The sequence below is a fragment of the Choloepus didactylus genome, chromosome 25 (assembly GCF_015220235.1).
Source record: "Choloepus didactylus isolate mChoDid1 chromosome 25, mChoDid1.pri, whole genome shotgun sequence".
NCBI lineage: Eukaryota > Metazoa > Chordata > Mammalia > Pilosa > Megalonychidae > Choloepus > Choloepus didactylus.
The window spans coordinates 5,637,144-5,654,395 of NC_051331.1; the positions used below are offsets into that span (position 1 = coordinate 5,637,144).

The window sequence follows — 17,252 nt, forward strand, 5'->3', positions numbered from 1 at the left end:
CCCCACCAATCCGAGCGGCATTCCCGCTTTCCCCCCCCCACCCCCCACCCCAGCGGCAATCCCCCGCCACCCGCCGCGCGCAGCCCCTCTCCAAACCCCTGCGTTTCAAGGGGCAGCCGTCCCCCTCCAGAGTGGGCAGGGGTCGGGGTCGCAAATCCCCGCCCACCCGCTGTGAGGAAATCCACCCCGGTTGTGGGGGCGAGACTCTGGGGTGCTCCCCATAGTCGGTCAGCCGAGGGTCTCCTCTTCCCCGGGAAGGGGCTTCCCCGGCACCAGGACGCGCTGGGGACCCCCCTCTGTCGTTTGGGGACGAGGGCAGCCCCGGGTGGAGTGGTTAGGGGGCCGGTAGGAGCGAATCTTTGCACCAAGGGGCGGTTATGGGGGTCCCCGCGGCAGCGGGCGGGCTTCCCTTTACCCCGCGGGGCAGCGTTATTAGGCCGGGGCGCTGCTGGGGCGCACGAGGCAGCCTCTGGCAGGCGAGTCCCAGGCGGGTCTAGACTAGAAACTTGAACTTGGGGTGGAGGCGGGGACCTTAGGCTTCTGACCCTCCTCCCGGTCCCCGGGGACCGGCCCCCGGCCCCGCCCCTCCCGGGAAGGGAGCGCAGTCGCCTCTCCCACGCCCCCCACGGTGACCATGCGCCCGCCGGCGGCGAGGGCGGCGGGGCCGCGGGGAGGTGCGCGGGGCGGGTTTTAATTTCCTCTGTTTTCCCTGCACTCACGCCCCCTCCTGGCGTCCCCGCATCACCTCTCGCCGCCGTCGCGCTCAGCCCGCGGCCGCCGCCGTCTGGAGGCGGGGATGACTCAGGCCTTTCCCCGCGGCGGCGGCGGCGGCGGAGGGCTCACCAACCCCGGAGCGCCCAACTTGGGAAAAGAGGGGGGAGTGCGTCTCGTAACCGTCACTTTTTCCTGAGCACGACAACCTCGAGAGACCGAATCTGCCCCTGTGCGTCCTACAGCGATGACTTCCCTCTCTGTGCCTCAGTTTCCCCCTTCTGCAGAGTGGGTGGTTGGGAGGACCCTGTGGACCTAACGCGCGCAGAGGCCTAGGACGTCCCGAGAATCAAGAGAAAGAGCGACTGGGCATCGGCTATGCCCTCGGCACTGTGAAAACAGGCAAAAGTTAGCTGCCTTCGTGGAGCTGAACGTTCTACTGGGCGAGACAGACAAGAAAGAGGAAAAAGTAAAATACGTAAGATGTCAAGATAGGAGGATACGGACTAAGAGGAGAGTTAACTCCAAAAAGGGTGGTTGGGAAGGTGACATGTGAGCAGAGATCTGAAAGGGGGGCGTGGCCGGGGGTTGGGGGTGGAGGGTGAGGAGTGAGGAGTGGGGGGTGGAAGGGGGGGGTCCATGGAGCAAAAGCAAAACAGTGCAAAGGCCCTGGGGCAGGAGAATGATGTGTTCAGGGAGCAGGAAAGAGGCCAATTGGTTGGAGCAGAGTGAGCCAAGGGGGGATGGGGGAAGAGGGGGAGATGGAGCTTATAAAGCATTTTGTGGGGTGTCCGGGACATAGTGTTCCATAAATAATAGCTGCCATCATCATCATCTCCATTATGATTACTTGCAACTGCTAAATGAGCTTTAAAAATATAAGCTATGTCCTTGCCCACTTGTAGCAAAGCTTGCATTTATGAGTGCTGAACACTTTGCAAATACCTTCTTGTTTGCTGCACTTGCTGAGTATTACCCACTCTATTTACCTGTGAGGAAACAGCTTAGACAGAAGGGCCCTCAGCAGATAAGCGGGGGCCCAGACCCAAGGACCACAGGCTTAGAGAATTTACAACCCAACAGTCCTCTTTGTCCCCCTCTTGCCATTGGTACTGCAGGCAACTGCTCCAGGAGCTCATGGCCAAATTTCTCCAAGGAGGGTCAACACTTCACATCCAACCCTTGCTGATTCCACTTTCTCACCTGCTACCTCCTCTATGCTTCCAAAACCCCTCTCATCAAAGGTACCAGTGGCCTCCCAATTTGACTGTCCTATCTAACCTATCTCTCCGTAGGTTAGTCTCCATGGACTGTCTCTCCACTCCCCAACCCCCCTTCTTGGAAGTCATTTCTCCCTTGATTTCAGAGACACCTGATCCTTTCCTAATTCTGCTCCCACTTCTCTGGCTGTGCTGTCTCCTTCGGAGCACCCTTCCTGTCTACTCCCTAAATGTCTGTATCTCCCAGAGATTTGTCCCCTGCCCTTCTCATTCTGCACACTATGCCTGAACCATCACGCCCACTCCAGAGGTTTTGGTTCCATCTGGCACATTCATGCCTCAGGACTTTGCACCTGCTAGTCCCTCTATCCAGAACACAATTACCACAGATACTCATATATGAGCTTCATTACTTCATTTATATCTCTGCTCTGTCTTGTGTGGGTCACAGTCATGCCCTGCCCTTGTCTAGAAAACTACATTTCCCAGATTCCATTGCACACTGGCTTCCTGTTAGGTTCATCCAATGGGAGGCACTGGAGGGAAATTTGGAGGGTGCAGAAAAAGAGACGGCAGGGTGTTTCTCTCCTCTCTTTCCTCTTGAGAGGGGTGTGGGATTCCATGGTGGCCGCACTCCCTCCAAGTCCCAGCTCCCACACAAGAATCCATTCCTTTTTATACCACCCCTTTCCAGGGTCCCTCCAGCAAGTTTTTGTTGTGTATTATTGGCTGGATTCCTTCAACGCCCTGTTAAGCTTCTCAACTCTTCTGTCTACCACTTAACCAATTCCCTGTATTAAACTCCCTCTGTCTGAAACACCTGAAATGGTTTGTTTCCCTGCCCGGATCCTAAGTGATCCAGCTATCTTGTCCAAAAGGCCTTCCCCAGCCGCCACCTTACCTAAGACAGCCACCCCCATCACTCTCTGCCCCTTATGCAGCACTTTTTGTTAGTTTTTTTTTTTTTTTTTTTACAGCATTTATCACCATGCAACATTATGTTATAGTTCTATTTGTTTATGGTCTATCTCCCCACTAGACTCTCAGTTCCACAAGGACACTAAAATATCTGTATTTTTCACAACTGCATGCTCAGGACCTAGAACAAGGCTTGGCATAGAGTAAGTGCTCAAGAAATCGTGGATTGACTGACTGAAGCTAGAAGCTGAAGCCTCCCTAAGGTATATCTACAGCCCAGATCACCACCTTGAGCTCAGACCCTACACCATCTGCCTCTGCGGAGTCTTCTACTGTGTGTTCCACAAGAGCTTTAAACCCAACACATTTAGAAAGGCATTCCTAAAACCATATCAAAGCATAAGAACCACAACCACTGAAACAATCTAAATTAAAAAGGCGGACAATGAGCCATTGGGGACATGCAAATTAAAACTACAATGAGAAACAACTTCACACCCACTAGGACGGCTGGATCAAGCAATCAATAAATAATGAAAGGAAAATAAGTACAGGTGAGGATATGGAGAAATTGGAACCTTTGTCCATTGCTGTTGGGAATGTAAAATACTATCTTTTACAGTTAAGTGTAATGAAAAGCGAAACACAGAATTACTATATGAACTGGTAATCCCATCCTGGGTCTATGTACAAAAGATTTGAGAACAGGGACTCAGACAGATACTTGTATACCAGTGTTCATAGCAGCATTATTTACAGTAGCCAGAAGGTGGAAACAACCCAAATGTCCATCAACAGATGAATAGATTAATGGGAATAAAGAAATGTTGCAACCACTTTGAAAAACAGTTTAGCGATTTCTTAAAAAGTTAAACAGAAAATCACCATAAGACCTAACAATTCCATCTACACAAAAGAAATAAAAGAACATGTCCATTAAAAAATTTATATGCAAATACTCATAGCAACATTTTCATAACGAATGGAACAGTCTAGATGTCCACCAACAGGTGAAGGAACAAACTGTAGTACATTCCTTTGTAATGCTGAACTTCTGATAATAATACAACACAGATAAGCCTCAAAAATATTTTAAGTGAAAGAAGCCAGACACAAAAGGCCACATATATTATGATTCCATTTGTACAAAATATCTAAGAAAGACAAATCAGCAGAGACAGAAAGAAGATTAGTCATTGCTGGTGGGAGTGGGGGTTGAATGCAAAAGAGAAAAAGGGATATTTGGGGGAATGACAGAAATGTTCTAAAAACTGGATTGTCTTGATGGTTGGCCAACTCTGTACATTTACTCAAAATCCACTGAATCATACACTTCAGTGCATTTCATGGTGTGTAAATCATACCTCAATAAAACCACTAGAAAGGGGGAGTCATTCTTAAACTTCACCTGCAAGCCCCCTCCTCTGAGGCACTCTGCCCTGAATTCTTTGCTTGCCTTACCCTAGTCCTGACCCTAATATAACCACAATCAGGAACTAGAGAGTGTACTTCCATTACCTTCCCTTCTACCTCCCTACTCCTCCATCCAAACCAGCAACTGACACCTGCTGATCCTGATGCAGAAATAGCTCCAGAAAGCACCCCCTCCTCTCCATCACTGCCATCACTCTAAGCATAGTGTTGGGAAGCCAACCAAAGAAAGGTTTTTCCCTTAAAATCCCCAGGAGGAAAAAAAAAATCATAATTGTCAGAATTGATAACAACAATTAGTAAGGTTTATTGAATACTTATCATGTGCTAAGTATTTGCAGCATTGTTCATGTAATGACTCATTTAACCCTCAGAATACCCCCATGAAGTAGATGTTATCACAATTTCCATTTTAAAGATGAGGAAATAGAGGCTCAGAGATGGACCCAGGATTCGAGCCCAGGTATTCGGCCTCCAGAATCCACATGGTGCTGGTTCAACTGGAATACCCTTAGGGAAAAAGAAGGAATTTTGATCTCTACTTCACATTATATGCAAACATCCATTCCAAACCTATCAAAATTCCAGCAGCCTTTTTTGCAGAAAAAGAAAAGTCAATCCTCGAATTCGTATGAAATTGCAAGGGATCCCAAATAGCCAAAATATCTTGAAAAAGAAGAGCAAGATTGGAGGACTCAATACGTACTACAGAGTTACAGTAATCAAAACAGTGTGGCACTGGCATAAGGACAGGCATATAGGCCACTGGAATGGAATCAAGAGTCCGCAAATAAACCCACACATCTACAGCCAACTGATTTTCAACAAATGTGCCAAGTTCATCCAATGGGGAAAGAATAGTCTCTTCAATAAATCGTGCTGGGAGAACTGGATTTACACATGCAAAAGAAGGAAGCTGGACATCTACCTCATATCTTAGACAAAAAAACTAACTCAAAGTGGATCAACAGCCTAAATATAAGACCAAAACCCATGAAACTCTTAAAAGAAAACATAGAAGGATTTTAATGACCTTGGGTTTGGCAATAGAGTCTTACAAATAGTACCACAAGCACAAGCAACAATAGAAAAAAAAAGATAAATTGAAATTCATCAAAATTTAAAACTTTTGTGCCTTGAAAGACATTAGCAAGAAAGTGAAAAGACAAGCTACAGAGCAGGAGAAAATGTTTGGAAACCATATATCTGATAAGGGTTTAATATTGAGAATATATAAAGAACTCCTATGACTCAACAATAAAAAGACAAACAACTCAATTTAAAAGTAGGCAAAGACTCTTTGTTGCTCAGATGTTGCCTCTCTCTCTGACTAAGCTACCTTGGCCGGTGAACTCACTGCCCTCCCCACTACGTGGGACCTGACTCCCAGGTGTATGAATTTCCCCAGCAACGCAGGATATGACTCCCGGGGATGAATCTGGACCCAGCATCGTGGGATTGAGAACATCTTCTTGACCAAAAGGGGGATGTGAAATAAAATGAAATAAAGCTTCAGTGGCTGAGAGATTCCAAATGGAGTTGAGAGGTCACTCTGTGGACATTCTTACACACTATATAGATAACACTTTTTAGGTTTTAATGCATTGGAATAACTAGAAGTAAATACCTGAAACCATCAAACTGCAACCCAGGAGCCTTGACTCTTGAAGATGATTGTATAACAATGTAGATTACAAGGGGTGACAGTGTGATTGTGAAAACCCTGTGGATCACACTCCCTTTATCCAGTGTATGGATGGATGAGTAGAAAAACGGGTACAAAAACTAAATGAAAAATAGGATGGGATGGGGGTATGATTTGGGTGTTCTTTTTTATTTTTATTCTTATTCTGATTCTTTCTGATATAAGGAAAATGTTCAAAAATAGATTGGGGTGATAAATGCACAACTATATGATGGTACTGTGAACAGTTGATTGTACACCATGGATGATTGTATGGTATGTGAATACATCTCAATAAAACTGCATTTTTTAAAAAAGTAGGCAAAGAACATGAATAGACATCTCTCCAAAGATACACAAATGGTCAATAAGCACAGGAAAAGATGCTCAACATCAATAGCCATTAGGGAAATGCAAATCAAAACCACAAATTAGATACCACTTCATACCCACTAGGATGGATATTATTCAAAAAATAGAAGCAGTTCTGAGGATGTGGAGAAATTGAAAACCTCAATGCATTGCTGGTGGGAATATAAAATGGTGTAGCCACTATAGGAAACAGTTTGACAGTTCCTTAAGAAGTTAAACATAGAATTACCATATGACCAAAAATCCCACTTCTAGATTTATGCCTCAAAGCATAAAAAGCAGGGACTCAAACACTTGTACATTAATATTTATAGCAGCTTTTTCTACAATAGCCAAAAGATGGAAGCAACCCAAGTGTCCATCAACAGATGAATGGATAAGCAAAATGTGGTATATGCATACAATGGAACTATTATGCAGCCGTGAAAAGGAGAGAAGTTCTAATACCTGCAAAAACGTGGTTGAACTTTGAAGATCAATTTGTTGAGTGAAATAAGCCAGACACCAAAGGACAAATATTCTATGATTCCACTTAAACGAAATTCCTACAATAAGTGCAGTCACAGAGATACAAAGTAGGCTAGCGGCTATCAGGGGTTGAGGGGAGAGGAGAATGGAGAGTCATTGCTTAATGGGTACAAAGTTTCTGTTTTGGTGATGATGACATTTTAGTAATAGACGGTGGTGATGGTTATACATCTTAAATGTAATTAATGCCACTGAATTGTACAGCACTTAAAAATAGTTCAAATGGCTAATTTTATGGGTGTGTGTGTATATATATACATATATATATCCACAATAATTTTCTAAAAAAAATTCCATATGGATTGCACATCTAAATATAAAACATAAACAATAAAGCTGTTAGAAGAAAATGTAGGAGAATATTTTCATCACTCTGGAGTAGACAAAGATTTCTTAAGCAGAACAATAACAAGCACTAACCGTGAAGGGAAAAAAATCACGAACTGAATTACATTAAAATTAAGAAAGCCATTTGATCAAAAGACACAATTAAGAGAATGAAAAGACAAGCTACAGAGTAGAAGATATTTGCAACACTTACATCCAACCAAAGATACATATCCAATTTTGTATTCATATAAAATATGCATATATATTCAGGTTTATTTTATATTTATATAAAATCTGGATACGTATGTGTATGTATATACGCACACACATTTATACACGTATATGTATGTATCTATGCATACACATATTCCTACACATCAACGAGGAAAAGGCAAACTACCTAATTGAAAAGCACGCAAAAGACTCCAACAGTCACTTCACAAAAGGGGATATCAAATGGTTAATAAACAGTTGAAAATGTATTCAACATTAGTAGCCATCAGGAAATGCGAATTAAACTCACCATGTGATATCACTACGCACCCATCAGAACGTCTAAAACGAAAAAGAAAGACAACATCAAGTGTTGATGAGGATGCTGAGTGACTGCTGGTGGGAACACAAATTGGTACCACACTTTGGAAGACGGTTGAGCAGTATCTACTAAAGGTCAGCTTAGTGGTTACTCCCGTGGGGTGGGTAGTGATTAGAAGGGGCATGAGGGAGCTTCTGATTGGTGCAAAGTTCTGTTTCTTGATCTGGTGCTGGCAAAACCATGTCACTTCATGACAATTTATGAAGTGGCATCCTTAAGATCTGTGCACTCCTCTGTGGACATGTTTCACATCCATAAAAATGTTTACCACAACAAGATACCACTTTACACCCACTAGGATGGCTATTATACAAAAAATGGGAAATAAGCGTGGAGAAATTGAAACCCCGAATGCACTGCAGATGGGAATGTAAGTAAAATGGTGCAGCCACTGTGGAAAACAGCTCCTCAAAAAGTTAAACATAGAATTGCTATATGACCCAGCAATTCCATTCTTCTATATGTACCCCAAAGGATTGAAAGCAGGGACTCGAACAGATACTTGTTCATCATTGTTTATAGCAGTGTTATTCACAATAGCCAAAAGGTGGAAGTAACCCAAGTGTCTATCGACAGATGAATGGATAAACAAAACGTGGGATATCCATAAATAGCATATTATTCATCTATAAAGTTTTGGTACATGCTACAACATGGATGAACCTTGAAAACTTGTGTAAGTGAAATAAGCCAGACACAAAAGGACAAATATTGAGTGATTCCACTTATATGATACATCTAAAATAAGCAAATCCATAGAAAGTAGGCTGGAGGTGACCAGGGGCTGGGGGGAGAGGAGAATGGGGAGTTATTGGGTGCAGTGTTTCTGTTTTGGGTGATGAAAAAGTTTTGGTAATGAGAGGTGGTGTTGGTAACACAACGTCAGAAAAGCAATTGATGCCAGTGAACCATACAGTTCAAAACGGTTAATATGGCAAATTTTGTTATGTATATGTTACCACAAAAATTTATTAAAATTATGAATTAAGGGATCAGTTATAAAACATGTTACACCTCTGTTTGATTTGCAGCAGGGAGAAATGATAAAGCTTTCTGATGAGCTAGAAAACACCAAACCAAGCAAAACCGAGAGCCCTTAGCGATGAAACCAGTGGCTTCTGTCATTTGCGCCATCTTGGTTCACATGGTATTGAACTCGCACATAAATAAGACATGTTGCCGGCGGTGTTAGCTTCTAGCCTGTGCCTGCTTTCAGTTTCTCAGTTATAGCAAGTTTTTGAAAATGATATTGAAACATGCCCCACCCTCCTTCCCCTTGAAAGTTTCTCAGCCCCGTGGTTGTCCTGTCATTTCCATTTGCCCACTTGGTGCAGAATTCCAGGAGGAAGTTGAGAAAGAGTCAGTAGCCCTTGCTGAGGGCCTTGGATGGCAGACAATGAAAGGTGCGTCACCTCCCCAAATGTTAGACTTGCTGTACCCCTGGCTGCCACAACTTGCCTCAGGCTTCTAAAACAATTCTCTCTTGGCATCTCTATCCTTCACGTTACAGCCAGAGGGGTCTGTCCCACCCCACCCCACAAACCTAACCACCTCTAGGCTTAAAAACCTTCTATTCATTAGAATGAAATAGCAACACATCCTAAAGTAGTTTGGGTGGAGAATAAAAATATATATTTGGGGCCCCCCTGGGGAGCTGGGAGAGGATGCGGAGGTGTTGGACTTCCTCACCCGGATTGTTGCTGATGTTCTCACAAACATTGGGGACTGACGGCTTGATGTGCTGAGCCCTCTGTCTTGGGGTTTGCCCTTATGAAGCTCCTTACTGCAAAGGAGAGGCTAAACCTGCTGATAATTGTGCCTAAGAGTCTCTCCCTGAGTTCCTCTTTGTTGCTCAGATGTGGCCCTCTCTCTCTAGCTAAGCCAACTTGGCAGGTGATCTCGCTGCCCTCCCCCCTACATGGGACCTGACTCCCAGGGTTGTAAATCTCCCTGGCAATGCAGGATATGACTCCTGGGGATGAATCTGGACCTGACATCGTGGGATTGAGAACATCTTCTTGACCAAAAGGGGGATGTGTAATGAAACGAAATAAAGCTTCAGTGGCTGAGAGATTTCAAATGGAGTCAAGAGGTCACTCTGGTGGACATTCTTACTCACTGTATAGATAACCCTTTTTAGGTTTTAATGCATTGGAATAGCTAGAAGTAAATACCTGAAACTACCAAACTCCAACCCAGTAGCCTTGACTCTTGAAGATGATTGTATAACAGTGTAGCTTACAAGAGGTGACAGTGTGATTGTGAAAACCTTGTGGATCACACTCCCTTTATCCAGTGTATGGATGGATGAGTAGAAAAATGGGGACAAAAGCTAAACGAAAAATAGGGTGGGATGGGGGGGTAATTTGGGTGTTCTTTTTTTATTTTTATTTTTTTATTCTGATTCTGATTCTTTCTGGTGTAAGGAAAATGCTCAAAAATAGATTGAGGTGATGAATGCACAACTATAAGATGGTACTGTGAACAGTTGATTGTACACCACAGATGATTATATGGTATGTGAATACATCTCAATAAAACAGAATTAAAAAAAAAAAAACAAAAAAACCTATTCATATCACCCACACACTCATACACCCTTCTATGGCTTCCTAGTTCAATCAATTTGAAAATCCATGGCCTTTTCAGGCAGGTCACAACCAATATATCCAAGCTCATTTCCCATCTCACTTCTCCACCACACTCCATCCTAAATGCTGTTTTCGGAACACACTGTGGGTTTGCAGGTCTTTTTAGCTTGGCCAAGGACATTCTTCTCCCTGAATATCCACCCTCCAATCTTCACACACTCATCCTTCAAAGCTTAACTCCAATGCCACCTCCTCCAGGAAGCCCACTTGGCTTTTGACATTTTACACATTGGCCTGTGTACTTGCTGCATCTATCCCCCTAACTTAACTGCAAAAGCTTCCTTGCTATGAGGCTACATCACAGTTCTCCATCCCCAGTGTCTCACCCAACATCTTTCACATAGAAATTACTAGAGAAATTAGGAATCAAATGAACGCGGCTCATCATGTGCTCCCTGTGTATTTTCCTCAGGAATAACTGTGACTCCCTCAGGGCTTGAAGGGTAGGAGCTATTTACTGTTTCATCCAAATTTCAACTGACTTTGCCTTTTGGTTTCTTTCTTCTTGGGCTGTGGCACCCTATCTTCTCACCTGCTAAACAGGGCTCAGAAGCCAGCTGCCCAGAGTGGTTAGAATTGTGTGGAAAGACAAGAGTAAACAGGCACTGAGAGACTAGTAGGGTTCCCAAGCTTTTGCCCACTGGCTTTATGGCATCTATTCTGACCACCCTCTGTTTTTTTTTTTCTGGTTTATTCTCAGTTTGTGGTTGAGTTCTGGATGGGTGTCTCCCTCGGAGGTGAAGACCCATCTGTGCTCTCAGACAAGGGTGGGGACAATCTCCTGCTCCAGTCACAGCCCCTTTCTCCCCAACTCAGCCAAGCTCCACTTCTCCAGAGAAGTCAAGTCTTGCACATCGCCCCTTGAGAGTGCAAACACTCACTCAGCCCTCCATGTCTAGCATAAGGCTCGGAGTTCAGGAGGCTCTCAATAAAAGCTTTCTTAATGAATCCAAAAGACACGAATAAGTGAAAGCACCAAGTCATTACCTCCCAGATACTTACACTGAATTCTGGGGTCACAAAGTCATTGCTATAGCCAGCCACTGGGCTCATGAGAAATCCACTGAGACCCACAAGGAGAAAATACACCCAGACGTGATTGGGGCACACACAGTCCCAGCACACTCTTGCTACCACTAGGTGTCGTCCCAGCTCCCTGCTCCTAGGCTCAGCTCCAACCTTGCCCTTCTCCAAGAAGAAAATGTCCAATTCATCCAAGGCACAGAATCCCTCAGAGCAGTCCAGATTTCCTTTTACTCCCCTGCACCTGGGACATCTGCATCTTCTAAAGGAGCCCAGGGATAGCAGCGTCTTAACCCCCAGAGAGTGGTGTGCAATAATGGTGCAATTTCAGGCACAGATTGGGAAGAGGATTTTCCCAATGGCCCCCTGACACAAGAGTCCTGCTGTTTGAGAAAGAAAGGGGCTCTGTGTGTGTGTGTGTGTGTGTGTGTGTGTCCATCTTGACTTATTTATTTGACAAATCTTTGTTGAGCACCTGCTGTGTGCTGGGCTCTCTTGGGCACCAGGAATACAACAAAAAGTCTGGCCCTGATGAGCTGCTGCTCTTGATGGGAGACTGACAATGAGTGAAAAAATGAATGGTGGAAGTGACAAGTGCTATGAGGGAAAATAACACAGAGGAGCACAGAAAGTGGCAGAAGGGAGATTATTTTAGATGGCTGATCAGGGCAGGCCTCTCTAAGGAGGTGACGTTTGAGCAGAGACCTGGAGAAGGAGAGGGAGCAAGCCATGCAGATAAATGGGGGAACAGTGTCTGAGGCAGAGGGAATGGCAATGCAAAACTCCTGGGGCATGGGATCCCCACTGAACCACTACTTCCCCCACACCCTACAGGAACCCAAGGACAGAGGCGGCCCCAAACCCAGACAATGCCAAGAAGCAGTTAGACCTTAGGAAGGATTTTCCTGTGGTCAGGAGGATCCCCAAAGGGAAGACAGTGGGGTTTTGAGCTGTCAAGCTCCCTGGTAACTCCAGGTCACTCACAGACCAGAACCCAGAACATTTGGGACAGAACCTGAATGGATGGATGATCCCTCTGTCCAGTCCCACTCCTCTGGCTCTCAGAGTCAAACCCAAGCTCCTGCCTGTAGTCCCAAGTTCCCACGTGGCCTGGCCCCTCCTGGCCTCCCTGCCCTCATCTTCTCCTCCCACCCACTTGCCCACTCCTCTCAGACACACTGGCTTCTTCCTCACTGTTCCTCAAACACACCATGCTCGTTCCCACCCCAGGAATGAGCATGGTGTGTTCTCCCACCTGGAAGTTTCTACCCCCAGAGACACATAAATCTCCCTCCTCACCTTTTCCAGATGGTGCCTTAAATCTCACCTCCTTGGGGGCACCTTCCCTGCCCAGCCAGCTAAAATAACCCCCACCTCCCAACTGCTCTTTAATCCCCTTTCCCCTAGTTATTACGCTTCGACCATTACATCATATATTTATTTGGTTAGTGTCTGTCTCCTCTGCCAGAGGCTCCACTCCAGGAGGTCAGGGTTTTGACTACTTGGCTCATAGCTGTATCCCGAGTGTTTGATGATATCTGTCAATTGAATGGATGAATGAATGACCCCTGGGGGCGGTGTGGAGCCCAGAGCCCATTAAGGACCAGAGAGGGAACTCCAGAAAGCCATGGCGAGGGGTTGGCTCCAAGGGAAGACAGAGCATCCTCCCTCCCCCAGGGGCGCCAGGCTGGGCAGGCAAGCGTGGGGGCTGAGACTTTTATGTTCACCTGGGGCCCCCGCAGCGCTGGTCAAGACCCCACGAGCCCCGCACCAACCGATTACCGTACTTTAGCTCCGCCCCCACCAAGCCACGCTTTAGCTCCACCCCCAAGCTTCTCCCGCCCAGCCCCGGAGTGAGCAAAACAGGCTTCCCAGCGCCTCTCCAAGCAAACTCTCCGACACCCCCAGTCAATCCCGGCGAGAGGAGAGGAAATATAGAGACCCCTGGGGAACCCCTAGAGGTTAGCAGGGGTTGAGGGAGAATTGCCAGGTGGCGGTTTCAAGGATCCACCTTGGAAACCAAATTCAACTTCGCTCCTGGCCCATTTTTTTTCCCGTCAGTCTCTCCTAAGTGTTTGTGCTTTTTTTTTTTTTTTTTTGGTTTCTTATCTCTCCCTCCCTCAGCTATCTCTGCCTCTCCCTGGTGCACATGTCATTTGAGCGCCCACTGTATGCGGATCTGATGCTAGGCGCTGAGCCCTGCCCCCTGCCCCACCCAGTGCTGAGTCCTGAAATGGGGAAATGGAGGAGAGAGGGAGAAAACCTCCCCCCAATCTCTCCTCGTGGACTGGAGATCACTGCATCTGGAATCTAGCCTCCATTCCAGCCAACTCCGCCCTCGGGGTGGGTATAAGGGTCCAACTCTCTTCTTGCCTTGGCCAGGAAAGGGAAGGTGCCAGTAGGGTTTTGCCTCTGAGCTTCCACCTGAAAATCCCTCTTAGTGATGTCTACACAGCGCTGTCCACACCCGTGGAGGTAGAGATGGATTATTCAACAAGAGGGTCGGTGTGAAGGCTGGGGAGCCGGACTCCTCAGGTGCCATCCTAGCTCTGCCACTCCCCAGCTGTCTGAGTTTGAGCAAGTAAGTGACTTAACTTTTCTGGGCCTCAGTTTCTCCACCTGTAAAATGAGGGTAACGGGAGGGTGTTGGGAGGATTCCAAACCTCATTTCATGCTGTGTGCTTGAAACAGCACCGGGCACATTCTAAGCCATCCAATAGATGTTAGCCATTATGATAATTTTATTTTTGATCCTACCTTTTCTCCGAACTGAGAACTTGGGGTGCCCCCCCCAAGAAGGAGAAAGAGAAGGTTTCCCTATAACTGAATAAAATGTGGAATCTCACATTTTTGCAAGCCTGTCCAGGAGATGGGGGTCCCACGGGGAGGGAGATCTGCTTTGGGGAAAGCATAAATGGGGTACACCAGGAGCAAACGTTAGCAACCCCCCCCCCCACATACACACACAAGCAAATGGACACACACAAGGTCGGTGCCCTTCGTACCCCCTTTCCGAGGGATTTATTCAAAGGCACTGTATGGCACACGGTGACCTCAAAACTCACACATGACCACACATCTGGTCACACACATTTTGTACAACACTCAGGTGAGTGTTGTCAAATACAATGTCCCCCCCATACAGTCCTGAGGTGCTGTCATATTGCTAGTCACACAGACACACAAATCCCTCAGGCCCACACGTCTGGCACTGTCACACCAGCCCTCCATCACAGCCACCCACTGTCACCCCCACTCTCTCGCTCACGTACAAACCCCCTCTCCTGATCACAGCCTGACTCAGGCACAGTCAGACCAACACCCTCGCAGCCAAGCACACCAGCTCCCCTCACTGACACCCCGCCACAGCCACAAAGACGCGCGCGTTCACCGGGCACCCCTGCCCCACCTCAGGAGCCGCGCCTGTCAGTCACTCGCACGTGAGTCCCGCCCCCTTCCCCACATCAGGGGTGCAGGCGGGGTGGGGGGGGGGCGCCTCAGAAGCTGGGCGCCTCCCTCCATGATGGGGGGAGTGCAGGATAAGCGACACCCCAAGGCCCCCTGAAGTTTCCCCCCCAACCCCATCAGCTCCAGCGAGATGGCGGGGTGTGGGCTCCGGGCCACTGAGGGGTTGAGACCTCAGGAAAAAAAATGGGGTCAGGCTGTCCCCCCAAAGCATCCCAGCTTGAGTTCGAGCTCGAAGCCTCCCTTACTTCTCCCCCAAGCCAAGGGGGATGCCCCTGCCCCTCCCCCGCCGCGACCCCCACCCCTCGCCCTCCCTGCAGCCCTGGGCGGGGGGGGCTCTCGTGGAGCCCCGAACCCCGTTTCTGCAGAAACCCTCCAGAAGCCCCCCGCGCCCGCACCTGCCCGCCGGGCCCCTACCTGTCCGGCGAGGCCTGAGCACAGCAGCAGCAGCAGCGGCGGCGGCGGGACCGTGAACGGCCACATGACTCGCCCCCCCCAGCCCGGCGCCCCGGCCCCTCCGCCTGCCCCAGATCCCCCCTCCAGGCGCGACCCCGCCCGGCCGGCCGGGGCGACCCTCAGCCACCGCCGCCGCCTCCCCCGCCTCTCGGGCGGCCGGGATTCCGCCCCGCCCCGCCCCCCTCGCTCGCTCCCGGGCTTTGTTGCCGGCTCCGCCCCCCGCCCCGCCCCCAGCTCCTCTTCGGGCGCCCACCAAGTGGGGTCGCCGGGGCGGGGAAGGGGGAGCTGGGGACAAGACCCGGCAGCCCCGCTAGGCCACTCTGAGGGCGGGTCACGGAGACGGGGGAGGGGGTGTCCGTCACGTGCTTGTAAATGTCACCCTCCCCGGACATTTCCCACGTTAAAGATGAGCGGGGCGGGATCGGTAAGAGAGGAAGGTCTGGCAGCAAAGCAGAGAAACTGAGGAGCTCCCTTCTTAAAGAACTCAAGAATCACCGGAGAAACTGAGGCAGAGCCTGTGAAATTGGAAGTTGGGGGGAGGAAGGCAATGCGGGGCAAGGGGATGGGTCAGAGATGGAGACAGACAGACAGACAAGAGGCCAATGGGGACCGCCCGCTGGGAGGGTCTGTCCCCAATAGCACCTCCTTTTCACTCCCAGCACCCCACCCATTCCCAAGAGCCCTCCCCTCCCCCACCACACCTGGGACAGTCTCTCGCTCCGGTTTCAATGGCCCAGGATAAGAGACCAGATCCCCGAAAGACAATCAAATATGAAAGCCTCCACGGAACTCATTTGCATATGAAGGGCGTCCTACTCCTGCCTTTCTCTGCCTCTCACCATCCATCAGTCTCTCCCAGGTCACTTTCCCTCCCCAGAATCCCTCGGTTACTTTCTTTGGAGCAGGTTGCAGAGAAATCTGATATGGTCTGAGGGGGAGGGGGTATCTAGCTTTTTTTTTTTTTTTAACTCTACTGTGCCAAAAAGCAGATAATACATGTTACTGATGGTTTTGTCAGGGCAAGGAGACAGAGATTGGTGCCCAAAGACCTGGGTTCCATCATGATTGTGTCACTTAAGCAAAGAGAAGGAGAACCCTTGCGTGTCCCACTTAGGAGACCTGTTTCCTGGCAGCCAATACTCCATCCCCAGAGTGCATTACTACACTGATGCATGCAGTTGAGGACCCTCACCGTGGGATTGGGGTACGCAATTGAATGAACCAGGGAAGGCATCTTGGGTGAAGGTCCTTTGCTGACTTCTCAGGCCTAGCCTGAAACATGCACGTGGTAGAAGAAGGATGTTGGTTGGTGGATCCCGGGAGGTCTTGACCCAGGAGTGCTGTGGACAGCATGGGGTGGGAGAGGAAGAGGGAGGGCTCTTTACTATGGGACACCACCTGGAGAATGCCGTGTCTCAGGGCCATGAACAGTGTCCTCCTTGGGCTCGGGCCTGAGATGGTCACATCAAGCTACAACCTGTGTTGTGTGGTTGGGCATTGGTCAATATGCTGGACCTTCCCAACCCTTCTCCAGTTCCACTCTATGTGTAGTGGAGCTGGACCCTGCAAACTACATTTCCCAGGCTCCCTTGCATCTGGTTAGGTCCAGCCAATAGGAGGTCTGGAAGGAAATTAGAGGGCGGGAGGCAAGGAGAAGCCAGAGTATTCCTCTCTCTCCATTTTGGTTATCTCTGGCAGTGGCCGTTGGGCAGTTCCCACCATGGTTTATTTTCTGGACCTCCTTCCTCCCTTTGCACCTCAAGCCCTTGAAAAGATAGAGTGACTACTCTACAGTTGATTTCCCATCTCCCATTTGCTCTTGAAGCTCACCTAACACCTCTGGGACCAATTCCCATTACATTTTTTTT

The 17,252-nt window shown here is 48.1% G+C and overlaps 1 protein-coding gene across 2 annotated transcripts in view; it reads right to left on the bottom strand.

The window, feature by feature from the left end:
- Positions 1-15,415, bottom strand: part of OLFM2 (olfactomedin 2) — a 66,183-nt gene extending 50,768 nt beyond the window's left edge. The window contains exons 1-2 of one of the 2 annotated variants that reach the window (XM_037818192.1): positions 15,346-15,390; positions 7,718-7,749 (exon numbers count right to left, since the gene is read on the bottom strand). In XM_037818192.1, coding sequence (XP_037674120.1) covers positions 7,718-7,720 — 3 coding nt within the window. In that variant the 5' untranslated portion in view covers positions 7,721-7,749; positions 15,346-15,390. Of the gene's footprint in view, positions 1-7,717; positions 7,750-15,345 lie in introns of both variants that reach the window. The other variant, XM_037818191.1, reaches the window with a different exon arrangement.
- Positions 15,416-17,252: the final 1,837 nt, after the last annotated feature.